This window comes from Salvelinus sp. IW2-2015, unplaced genomic scaffold, assembly GCF_002910315.2.
Source record: "Salvelinus sp. IW2-2015 unplaced genomic scaffold, ASM291031v2 Un_scaffold923, whole genome shotgun sequence".
NCBI lineage: Eukaryota > Metazoa > Chordata > Actinopteri > Salmoniformes > Salmonidae > Salvelinus > Salvelinus sp. IW2-2015.
Window position 1 is genome coordinate 414,272 of NW_019942648.1, and position 13,583 is coordinate 427,854.

The 13,583-nt window shown below is 41.4% G+C and overlaps 1 protein-coding gene across 1 annotated transcript in view; it reads left to right on the top strand.

Moving 5' to 3' along the window:
* LOC112069170 (protocadherin Fat 2-like) overlaps nt 1-6,223 on the top strand; it is a 90,312-nt gene extending 84,089 nt beyond the window's left edge. Inside the window, 5 exon segments of the mRNA XM_070438439.1 lie at nt 703-1,219; nt 1,810-1,963; nt 2,415-2,514; nt 3,344-3,785; nt 4,350-6,223. Of these exon segments, the coding sequence (XP_070294540.1) occupies nt 703-1,219; nt 1,810-1,963; nt 2,415-2,514; nt 3,344-3,785; nt 4,350-4,870 (1,734 nt within the window). The 3' untranslated portion in view covers nt 4,871-6,223.
* The last annotated feature ends 7,360 nt before the right edge of the window (nt 6,224-13,583 follow it).

Consider the following 13,583-nt stretch of genomic DNA (forward strand, 5'->3'; position numbering starts at 1 on the left):
ATATATAGTAATATATATATATTACTGTACTTTATATTATCTACTGCATCTTGCCTATGCCGCACGGCCATCGCTCATCCATATATTTATATGTACATATTCTTATTCATTCCTTTACACTTGTGTGTATAAGGTAGTTGTTGTGAAATTGTTAGATTACTTGTTAGATATTACTCGGAACTAGAAGCACAAGCATTTCGCTACACCCGCATTAACATCTGCTAACCATGTGTATGTGACCAATACAAATTTGATTTGATTTGATGTGTTGTGTTCTCTTCCACTGTCTCTACTTCAGACTGGTGGGGACTCTGAGGAATAAAAGTTTACCAACAGTGAACACTGTTATATTATCTTTCACAGCTGATGGATAGTTTTATCAGTGTGTATATAAGCAGAGTTCTACAATCTTCCACAGCTGATGGGCAGGAAGTTTGGTATTTTGTATTTTATAAGGATCTTCATTCGCTGTTCCAACAGCAGCAGCTACTCTTCCTGGGGTCCACACAAAACCTGAAACATGCCATAATACAGAACATTAATAGACAAGAACAGATCAAGAACAACCTTTTTTAAAGGTTCATGTAAAGTAAAGTTGATGTTTATGTAAAATATATACTGTCTTAGGTGTGTCTACAGTGTTAGGATGAGCAGTGTTCTGTACGTTTGTGCTTATGTGTTCTCTTCTGTTGTCTCCCACAGCTGATGGGTGGAGAGTTGAGGTTCATGTACCTCTGTGGCAACACGCTCCCGGGTTCCCTGCATGTCCACGCAGCCCCAGTGGTGTCAGACGGGCGGTGGCACCACGTCCTTCTGGAGGTCAACGGTACCATCCTCAGACTCACCCTGGACCACATTTACTCAGCCCAGGTCGTCCTCTCTAAACCCTGCCATCTGATGCAGCCCCATGGGGCTCTGATCCTCGCTGGCCCCCCTGGTCCTGGTTCTTCTCCCACCACCACCCCCACCACCACCACCACCACCTCTACAGAGACCCAGGCCAGGGCCCAGACCCAGGCACAAGGCTTGGTGGGCTGCCTGGAGGGTATGGAGCTGAATGGGGAACCCATCAGGACAGAAGAGAATAAGGAGTGGAATGGTCCTGGGAGGAGGAGGGTGTTTGGGGTCTACCAGTGCTGTGTCAACCAGGTCAGGATGAACAGCTGTGACAGTAACCCCTGTCTGAATGGAGGAACCTGTGAGGAGGAATCAAATGGAGGTCAGTTTCCTAACCTTGGCATACTGTATCACGCCCCAATAGTGTCAACCTCTACAAACAACACAAATAGCATACTGTAAGCCTCTACCCACAACATTCAAGGTAGCAACAAAGCCTACAGGTTTAGAGAAAACGTCACTGTTGTTTATGGATATTAGTTCTGAGATGTAACTATACTTATGGCATATTGTCTAGTATCCCTTCAACAACATCTGATTTTTCCATCTGCGAGGGTGGACATTTAATCACCAATATGAAAATAGCATGTTGGTCAAACTAGTGTTTGAATAGATTGGAGGAGTCATCTAGTCTATAAAATATTATCATAATTGTTCTACAAGGAAGTTGAAACTAGAGTAGTGAGGTGCAAACTGAATAACCAGACCTCACGACAACTGGATGGAACCAAACTGTCTATACAAAACTCTCTACCGTATATTCCACTTTTTGAAATAGTTTGTATCCTATCCTTCATTAGCATCCCTCTGTTGTTACTGAGAGAGTAAGAGAACTGTCATGGTGTTCTAGAACTTTGGCCATCTTCAGTAGGCTGATCTCTCTTCCTGTTTATATGYTGGTTTGCCCTCCAGGGTTCCACTGCAGCTGTCCGGAGTCCTTCCATGGCCCCCACTGTGAGCTGGACAGCAACCCCTGTGCCTCCCAGCCCTGTGCCCACGGTGGGGTGTGTGTGCCAAAGAGTCAAGGTTACATCTGCAACTGCCAACTGAATATGGCTGGAATCAGGTATGTCTATCTCTCACATAGCTGTCCCTCCCATCTCTGCAGCCTCGGTATAAACACAATGTTAGTTTTCCCCCCACACTTTGCTCCGATGATGACGTCAAGAAATCATCTTCATTTACAATGGAATTAGTGTTCACATGTCTAGGACAAAAAGACCCGTACACTATTATGCTTCTAATACCACATTTTATTAAATGACAAATAGTGTTCACGTTTCTCTCATCTTTAAGACCTCTCCACCTACCAAGTAGTACAGTTGTTCTGATTCTTTTTGGTTAGTCATGGAAAATGTTACCCATGGTAACGCTCCTAGTTTCATTGGCTCAGGGGATGATTAAGCATAATTCTGTTGTTTGTCCTCTTTCCTTCCTTGGAAATGGAACTTAAAAGCAAAATGCCTAATTTTCGTTCTCTGCAAGGTAATGGACAATAAAGTATTCTTCTTCTTTAGGTGTCAGAGCCTAATTGACAGATGCTCTCCCAACCCGTGTCAAGGAGGGTATGACTGTACCTTCTCTGGGGGCTCCATCCACTGCAACGCTCTGCCCCAGGTATTGTACCATGCTAAACTACAGTACCCATAATGCTCKGTGTWACATATCTGGTTTTAGTAGGTGTAGGGTGAAGTTGCCCTAGACCAGGGGTGTCAAACTCTGCAGGTTTTTTGGTTTTTCCTTTCAATTAAGACTAAGACAACCAGGTGCGGGGAGTTCCTTACTAATTAGTGACCTTAATTCATCAACCAAGTGCAAGGGAGGAGCAAAAACACATAGACACTCGACCCTCCATGGAATGAGTTTGACACCTGAGCCCTAGACGCTGATTTTGGGTCAGTTTGGCATTTTTCCAGTAATGGTAAGGTTAGAATTGGGGGAGCGGAAGCTGATCCTAGATCTGTACCTAGAGGAAACTTCAGCCCTGGAGTGTTTTATTAAAGCCAGGGCCGGCTCCAGGCATAAACAACGGAGGTGGACGCTTAGGGCCCCAGGGTCATTAGGGGGCCTACAACCCATATATACAGTCAGGWCTCAAACTTCTTGTTGAGAGTTAGAATAGTACGACACAAATTTGRTTGCGCATCAGCAGTTTTTCTCTTGTTATGTCAGTCACTGACMGTCTCAACTAGCCATGTCAGCTAACAATTTTTAGATTGGTAAGTTAGTCTAGCCAGTTACTTGTAGTCATGAATACCAACAGGGCACGTGCCCAGTGGCCCTGACCTCCAGGGGGGGCTCAATTGATTTTGTTAGTCATTCAGATATCATTTACATTGCATAAGTCATGGCAAAATGGATAGAACTGCAGAACTTTGGGGGGGGGGGGCTGGCCCAACCTTAACTAAAACTAACCAAAAGGTGTCCCATCTTTCCATCAATACAGCTGTCCACTGGGCTGGGCTACATCGAGATCGTGGAGATCTGCGCCAGCTTGACAGGGGTTTTCTTCCTGGTCGGTGTTTTCGTCTGCGTCCGCAAACGCTAYGTCCAACAGAAGAAGAAGCCTCTCTGTGTTCAGGACTCCAACGGTTACTTCCAACCCAGTCTGGCCAAATCCATGATGGCGAACACTCCAGAGGTCAGCCAAATAGAGATGAGCACGCTGATAGGTTCTGGTAACGACCTGGATAACAGTCCCTTCAGATCTCTGAAGCCTCGCAGCCAGATGGACCTGGGGCTGGGGTCCCAGGTAAGCCTAAGGGCCGGGAAGCAGAAGCCACAGGGGCCTGTGGTGTGTAGTGTGGCCCCCAACCTCCCTCCTACACCTYCATCCATCTCTGACAATGAGTCCATCAGGAAACACCACTGGGATCAGGACTATGAAGGTGAGTTCAATTAATAATCAGAGTAGATGATAGCTGTCTGAGTTTTTAATTTATTGATGACTGTGGTAGTAGCTTACCCGACATGCCGTGCCGGTCTTCACTTTATCCAAAAATAAGTGACAGCATTTAAYTGACTTGACAGATGAGACACCCAAAAGGACAAGTGTCTGARGGTGAATGATCTGGAGATGAGGACATAACAAAGCATTATTCATATTATACTCCTTCTYACTTTGTCCTTTAGATCAGAACAATGGAGGTTACTCATCCATTCATGAATGTAATCCATTATCAGTTGTGATACATACARAGCGTGTGGCGGTGAGAAATAGTTTGGTCAGGCAGGCAATTCCTGCATAGGATAAGTTACCAATGTGTTGAATTTGAGTAGGTTTTTCGTCACGCAGAGGTTAGAATAACTTACTTACTGTATAACGAAATTAAGGACTTATAACGAAAAGGATACTTTTAACATTGATGTGACAATCATCTGAAAACAAAGGCGTTTATACTGAAGGACTATAGTGAAYGATACTGTATTACTCTCTTCTCCCTGYCGTTCAGTCTACCCTGCTGATCCTGACTATTACGGTCGACCCAGCCCTGCGGTCCAAGAGTAYCCCCAGGTGCAGGAGTTTCCCCAGTTCGACATTGTRGAGGACACCTACGGCTCTGTGACCGCATCAATAGACTCACGTAGAAACTCTCGCTTCAGCGGATTCCCGTTTCCCCTGGAGCGCTCTGACCGCCGCGCTCCCTTACCGCCCTGCTACAGTAACCAGAACCTGGATGACTTCCTGGGGCCTGACGGTCTTCCATTACCCATCTCTCAGTGCCCCAACGAGTACACTGCCATCAGTTACTATCCGACGCAACATGCACAAAGCATGGACAATGTGTCGTCGGGCTACCGGCGCCTCAGCATGCGCCTCAGCGTTGCCACGCCGTCCTACGCTGAGTGTAACGCTCCTCCTCCTCCCCCTCCGTCCCAGCAGGCTAGGCATGCAGGACGGAACTCTCGCTGCTACAACGGGTCTGACATGGTGGGCAGCGACTATGGAAGCTGTGAGGAGGTCATGTTCTAGAATGTTTTAGAGTGTTCTAGTCTAGAACCCAGTGAAACTAAGTGAGAKTTGCAGATACACTGTTCCCTAACAGAGGTCTCTTTAAGGGAGAGACTGCAACGTTCTAGGAAAGATTTGAGTCTTGAACATTCTATGATGTGAATTAATTACATTCTCTCCAGTCAATTCTTAGAATGTCTCCATAGAATGTGATTCTAAGTGGGCTTGACATTGGGTAGAGTAAATGAAAGAGTCCCTCACATTTTCTTCCTCAGGGTTAAACAGTATTACGGGATGTTTATCTGAAACTATGACAACAAGGTCTCGCAAACAAAGATGTGCTGAACTAAACACTGCAGCAACCATCAAACGCTCACTCATCTAGACCACTCTCTGAGGGAGAGGGACTGGCTTTGTATAAAACACAATTCCTATAAAGTATGAATATGTCTACAAGTCATGCAGAAAATAGCTACATTTCGTACAATAATAACCATATAACCAAAAAGTTGTTGCATACAGTAATACAGTTCCTATGTATGACCTCACCATTCAGTACAGTATGTATGTAGTCATATGAGTTGCGTCTCAAATGGCACCCTGTTCCCTACAGGCCCTGGTCAAAAGGAGGGCACTACATAGGGAATAGGGTACGATTTGAGACGTAGTCATAAGTGACAAAATAATGAAGGGGACTGGATCCTAACAGTAAGAAGAAATCCATATTTAATGAATAAATGGATCATAAATACACATACATATTATGTGTGTTTGTCATAAAACAGATTGTCTATTCAATATAACTTTTATCCCTGATATTGCCAATTGTGTAAATAGTGCATAGTGTGGAAGTATTCAGACWTTTATGCCCCCCCCCCMAAAAATGTTTTATCGGAGTTGTAACGGTTGATGGTATTCTTTTGTAATAAGTATTTTGAGTCCGAACACGTCCAGGGAATTATGGGAAAATTACTGAATTCAAAGTGATATCATGATATCCCAATGTGTTTATATGTGCTGTGTATGTGTGTGCTAGTCCAATGAGTTAACATGTGTTTTTGTGTGTATTATTTTTGTATCAATGTGGGGTGTATGAACCCCATGTTTTGAAGTTGTTTCTCTGTGAGAGATTTTAAATCATGTAGTATTGCCAATTTGTTTTCAACACTGTAATCGCGCCATGAATAAAATAGGATCTTATATTATTAACAAAGTATATGTTCTCAGTATTGATTGTAATACTTGTATGTGTAATGCGCCGATGCTGTTGGATTGACATCTATAACGGCTATAACATGTACATGCAATACCAGCGGTGACCACAAGGAGACACAATTTGATCACATTGGTAGAATAAAACTCCCTTCTCATTCACACATGTATAATTTTACAAAACAATTTCCCTTTGTGAAGACCAGATATTTTTCCAACATTAAGCCTACTCATAAGTTAATACTTCTCATCAGAACTAATGGATGTACATATACATAACTAGAAAAGGGTCAGGAGGCAGAGAGATGAACAAAGATTATTGAGAGATGTGCTGGACAAGATCCATCTCTTGTCCAGCCTTGTCAGTTGCACCAACCGTGCAGATGAATGCTCAGTTAGAAGACATCTCTCTACTGCAGCTGAAACTCTGACTGAAACACTGAGCCAGTGTTTCAGATGGCATGTTCATTATGCATTACAGAATAAAACAAAGCATGATCTCAAGAACTAGACGTAACATAGTAACAACCAAATTAGTATGATATGTTACATTTGGTATGGTTACATAAAAACAGAAGGTTACTTAAGGCAAAAAATGAAAGTAGGGTGGTTGGAAAGGGGTGGGCGTATATACCGTAAACGTCTGGCAAACCAAAGGTTGTGTGTTTGAATCTTATCACGGACAACTTGAGCATGTTAGCTAATTATCCACTTTGCAATTACTACTTAGAATGTTAGCTAACCATTCCCTTAATAACCCTTTAACCTAACCCCTACACAGTGAACTACTTTTGAGCATAGGGTGCCATTTGGGATGCATGTTTGATTACACCAGCGGTTACACCAAAATAGGGGCAGCATCATTTACAAGGACATACAGGGGATTTTACACCAAAATAGGGCCAGCATCATTTACAAGGACATACAGGGGATTTTTACACCAAAATAGGGCCAGCATCATTTACAAGGACATACAGATTTTTACACCAAAATAGGGCCAGCATCATTTACAAGGACATACGGGGTTTTTACACCAAAATAGGGCCAGCATCATTACAGGACATACAGGGGATTTTACCCAAAATAGGGTGTCGTGGTAATTTCCTGTATTACTCAATAAAGAGAGAGAGAGCCAACCACACACACACGTCAGAGTTATATTATAAAATCCATCTTTAATATATATGAGCTTCACCAAAGCCCTTTTTTGATTCTCAGATCAATTCAGTGTCTATAAATGAATTCTCTGAGAGTGCTTACAAAACAATTCTTAGTTTCATTTATAGCCAAGATACACCCCTTTCAACTTACAAAGAATCCTTTACCCGAAAGAGGAGTATCCCATAGCTAGACAGCTATAAATCATCGTTCAGTTCGGTCTCCTAAGACGAGGTTTCAATCTCATGCTTTTTACACCAAAATAGGGTGTAAAATCATCACTGTCTACCAAAACATTACCTCATCCAATGGCATATATCAATTGTCAATCCTAGATACTCCCAAACCTGGACAAACTCACTGAAGACAGTGAGCCTCTTAGGTCAWATACYAGRTCAAGATAAGGGCAACCTCAGAGGGGACATACAATGGTTCCAAACACKGCCTTACTCCTTCCCCCYATGAGAAAAGTAGGGAGTGACTGGCGTACAGACATTGTATGAGATAACTAACTGGTTCCCCATTAATAACTCCATCCCGTCACATGGTTTAGGAATAGTTACAGACACGTTCCCATAAGAAAACAATGTTCCATTCTGTCCTCCTCCCCTTCTGATATTCTACATAGCACCACATGGTTTAACAGATACATTGACATATGAAGACAAGCCTGACCTCTCCCCTCTCTAGGCCCCAAGTGACTAAGCCCTATCTCAGAAAGGGAAAATGCAACTACCCACAGTATCTCACAAGCATATGATGAAAATAATATCTTATCTATGTTACCTAACTAATTATGATTCAGCCACGACAAGGGGCAGCATCATTTACAAGGACATACAGGGGGTTTTACACCAAAATAGGGTCAGCATCATTTACAAGGACATACATGGTATTTTCAAGTCATGCGTGAACAAAGTGCATTATAAATGAGCTGGTGTGCACTGTAAAGAAGACAGGGATGTATACAGTATACACACCCTGCCTGCCTGGACACATCCAAGGACTCAGATGTATTGATGTATTAATGAATGCCTGCAGTAACTGCACTGGTTAGTGTCATGACTATACTGAACAAAAATATACATTTCAAAGATTTTACTGAGTTACAGTTCATATAAGGAAATCAGTTAATTGAAACAAGTTCATTAGAACCCTAATGTATGGATTTTACACGACTGGGAAAACAGATATGCATCTGTTGGTCACAGATACGTTTAAAAAAAAGCATAGATCAGAAAACCAGTCAGTATTTGGTGTGCACCATTTACCTCATGCAGCGCGAGAAAAAGAAATTGCAGCCCAAATAGATGCTTCACAGAGTAACAGACACTTCTCAACATCAGCTGTTCAGAGGGTGACTGTGTTAAAATCAGGCCTTCATGGTTGAATTGCTGCAAAGAAACCACTACTAAAGGACACCAATGATAAGAAGAGACTTGCTTGGGCCAAGAAACACGAGCAATGGACATTAGACCGGTGGAAATCTGTCCTTTGGTGTGATGAGTCCAAATTTGAGATTTTTGGTTCCAACCGCCGTGTCTTTGTGAGAGACAGAGTAGGTGAACGGATAATCTCCACATGTTTTCTTTCAGTGTAKAGCAGGGATCATCAATCAACGGGGGCCCGGAACATACAGTTGGAAGTCGGAAGTTTACATACATTTAGGTTGGAGTCATTTAACTCATTTTCAGCCACTCCACAAATTTCTTGTTAACAAACTACAGTTTGGCAAGTCAGTTAGGACATCTACTTTGTGCATGACAAGTAATTTTTCAACAATTGTTTACAGGCATATTAGTTACTGTATCAAAATCCCAGTGGGTCAAAGTTTACATACACTAAGTTGACTGCCTTTAAACAGCTTGGAAAATTCCATAAAATTATGTCATTGCTTTAGAAGCTTCTGATAGGCTAATTGACATCATTTGAGGCCCACTTCGAACTCAGTGCCTATTTGCTTTTTTCATTTCTTCAGTGCCTCTTTGCTTGACATCATGGGAAAATCAAAAGAAATCAGCGGACCTCAGAAAAAAAATTGTAGACCACCACAAGTCTGGTTCATCCTGGAGCAATTTCCAAAACCTGAAGGTACACGTTCATGTACAAACAATAGTACAGATGATTTCATGAGAAGAAAATTATGTGGATATATTGAAGCAACATCAAGACATCAGTCAGGAAGATGTAACGGCTTTCACTCTCCTCTTCATCAAGAAGGGAGTAGTGATCGAACCAAGGGCAGCGGGTTGTGAATACATATGAATTTTATTTACAAAGACAAAACGAACAAATATACATCTTGATGAATAAGAACACAGCTTTCAAAACACACTAAAACAGAAGAAGGAAGACAAAGTAGTAGAACACTTAGGTACACGAACTGAACATAACAACACGCAGAAAGAACTGAAAATGTACTTAACTACAAAAACGCATCGAACCAAACCGAACAATCCCGTATGGTGTAACATCGACACAATACACGGAGACAACCACCCACAACGAAACAGTGGAAACAACTAGCACTAAAGTATGACTCTTAATTAGAGGAACGCAAACACATGCCTCTAATTAAAGAAGCCCATACCAGCAACCTAAACACAACATAGAATACACACAACATAGAATATTTGAGACCTCACACCAAACCACGTCTGACGCAACTAACAATAAAAAACTACAGAAGAAACAGGTCAGGAACGTGACAGGAAGTTAAAGCTTGAAAGCAAATGGGTCTTCCAAATGGACAATGACCCCAAGCATACGTCCAACAGTTGTGGCAAAATGGCTTAAGACAACAAAGTCAAGGTATTGGAGTGGCCATCACAAAGCCCTGACCTCAATCTAATAGAAAAATTGTGGGCAGACCTGAAAAAGCATGTGTGAGTAAGGAGGCCTACAAACCTGACTCGGTTACACCAGCTCTGTCAGGAGGATGGGCCAAAATTCACCCAAACTTATTGTGGAAGCTTGTGGAAGGCTACCCGAAACGTTTGACCCAAGTTAAACAATTTAAAGGCAAGTGCTACCAAATACTAATTGAGTGCATGTACACTTCTGACCACTGGAATGTGATGAAAGAAATAAAAGCTGAAATAAATCATCTCTCGACTATTATCTGCAATTTCACATTCTTAAAATAAAGTGGTGATCCTAACTGACCTAAAACAGGGATTTTTTTACTTGGATTAAATGTCAGGAATTGTAAAAAACTGAGTTTCAATGTATTTGGCTAAGTGTATGGTAAACTTCCGACTTCAACTGTAATTACAAAATAATTTGTAGATTGCAAATTGAACCACAAGAAGCCAAAACGTTTGACTAAAACAAATTATTTCAAACCTAGCTTACATTTGTATCAATCAGATGGTGCTCTATTATGCGTGAAAACTTTCGATGAACATATTTCTTAAAATCAACTTGAGCTGATTTCCAACAAGGAAAAAGTTTAAAAATAAAAAAGTTCACAATTTTTTGCTCCGAAAACTTGGGGGGGCCAAATAAAACCACAGCCAGTTTGGGGAACCCTGGTGTAAGGCGCCCTATAGTAAGTATAAAGAAGAAGTCACCCCAAACCAACTCTCTCCATGGCACTCAGCAGCTCAGTCAAAACAGGATAATTAAAAACGAAAGCATACTTAGAAGTCCAAACAACTTAAGTGAGAGCATTTCAGACAGTGAGAGCTTTCTGAGAGGAAATATGCAAATATTTTTATACGCGACTCAAGTTTTTTTTTTTGCTGAAATTACAGTACATTCAGTTGACCTCAAAAATGTACAATATTACTCTGGCTTAACATACATCTGTAAAAAAACCCAAGACCAAGCGTGTGATGATAGTTGAGATATTGCATAATGATATGCAAATATTACATGTAAAAGACATTTAAAAAAAGGTATAATAAACATCGTACCTTTATTTAACTAGGCAAAGTCGTTAAGAACAAATCTTATTTACAATGACGGCCCACTGGGAAATCAGTGGGTTAACTGCCTTGTTCAGCGGGCAGAATGACAGATTTTTACCATGTCAGCTCGGAGATTCAATCTAGCAACCTTTCGGTACTGGGCCCAACGCTCTTAACCACTAGGTACCTGCCGCCCCTACACTCTAACCAACTAGCCTACCTGCCGCCGCTAAACACTCTAACCACTAGGCTAACCTCCGCCCCTACACTCTAACCACTAGGCTACCTGCCGCCCCTACACTCTAACCACTAGGCTACCTGCCGCTCCTACACTCTAACCACTAGGCTACCTGCCGCCACCAACACTACTAACTACTAGTCTACCTGCCGCCCCTACACTCTAACCACTAGGCTACCTGCCGCCCCTACACTCTAACCACTAGGCCACCTGCCGCCCTTACACTCTAACCACTGAGGCTACCTGCCGCCGCTACACACTCTAACCACTAGGCTACCTGCCGCCCCTACACTCTAACCACTAGGCCTACCTGCCTTCTAACCACTGGACATGCTCCGGTAACTTTGCGAGTAGACTTCTCTTTTTTTTTACCATCGCTTTGGGCTGGATGTGTCAATGTGTAGTTCATACATGCATCATCTATGAGCAGAATTACTGTTTTATCTCTATTAAAAATAAAATCCCTAGCTTGAAAGCGACTGTTTTCTGGAACCTATGCAGCGCCATTTTCCCTACATTTACCTCCACGTGGGCCAGCCCCGTAGCAATTAGAGTTTCAGCCCCTCGCCATTTGAGTGACAGCTATCAAGATACACACAGTAGAGTGAGGGAGCGAGAGCAATGATGTGGTGGACATACGCCGTAGTACACCACTTTCGGGGGCCTACTTTTGTCCAGAACTACTGGCTAACAAGTACGCAAAAGTACCGGAGAAGATCTTTAAGTGAGTTCTATATGATGGGTAACCTCCAAGTCATCCCCTTGTAATTAATTTCTAGAGAGACATCAGACTAGTGAACGAGACTGACTACATCCCAAATGCCACCCTATTCCCTATTATAGTGCACTACATTTGACAAGGGCCCATAGGAGGGAATAGGTTGCCATTTGGGACGGAACCGTATGATGAGTACAATTTTTATGTAAACATCAGAATTCCCGTCAACACCACAACAAGCAACAAAAATGCACACGTATAATTTCCAGAAGTGAGAACTTCTTTCATTTAGGCTGTAATKAAATTTTWAAAAAATGATTAAAAAAATAAAATGACACGTTCATGATCACGACAAAAAGACCCCTTATTAAATGTTCAGCAGTATTTCTCACGGGAAATTCAGAATACTATATTTGATTTACAATAAAGTGCCAACTCAACAATAGTTCAAACCTGCCATTATTCAAAGCTAGTATAACTTCCAGAATTGTTAACTTTTTCCCATTTAAACATATTTTTTTTTACATGTTCAAGATCACGAAAAAAGACCCCTTAYAAAATGTTCAGCAGTATTTTCTCAYGGGAAATTCAGAATACTATATTTCAGCAACAATAAAGTGCAAACTCAACAATAGTTCAAACCTGCCATTACTCAAGGCTAGTCGAAGAGAGCAACAAGGAATATTCTTCTTCTGTGTGGACACGAGCGTATTTCTCTGTGCCTCATTTGAGCTTGATGTTTTTAATTCTTAATTTATTTCATAACTTTTTATTTATAAACTCTGCTATGCGCAAGCGTAGTTCTGTCTTACAGATGTTTTATAATTTTTAATGTTGAATAATTTAACCCAAATATTGAATATTGAGCAATGTCATTCTCGTAACATTTCTTGTTAAAACATCTGGGAGTGTTATTAAGTTGTTTAAGTGATAAAATTAAGAATAAGGACTTGTGTGCTGGTTACCAATGTATTAGAGCAGTAAAAATACATATATTTCATACCCGGTGGTTTACGGTCTGATATACCAGCGCTTTCAGCCAGTCAGCGATTCGGCGCTCGACCCGAGTTAACTTTATTAATATGATTATTAAGTGCCATTTTTGAATGATATCTTCATTCTATAGGCCTTTACAAAAAAGAGGAAGATGTGTGTTTTAACACAGCGTGACTAGACTATTTCCAATAGAATGGTAAATGACTTGACTGTTTTAATAAGACTCAGAAAACCTAGTAAACAACAACTGTAGTCTGATGATCACCGGCGTCATTACTGCTGTACATGTAGCTATGCAATGACCGTTGAATGCGTTACTGAATTGGACTACTTTAGAGACGAGATGAAAATAGTTGAAAGTTCACCTTCTTTTTGTTTTTAAAAGGTAAGCTTTATTTTAACTTTTTTAAGGCAAAGCTGACGTAGAATACTACTGTTAAGTAATTGGATGGAATTGAGGGGACTGTAAAGAGAAAACAAAAATTGTGTTCATTGCTTGTA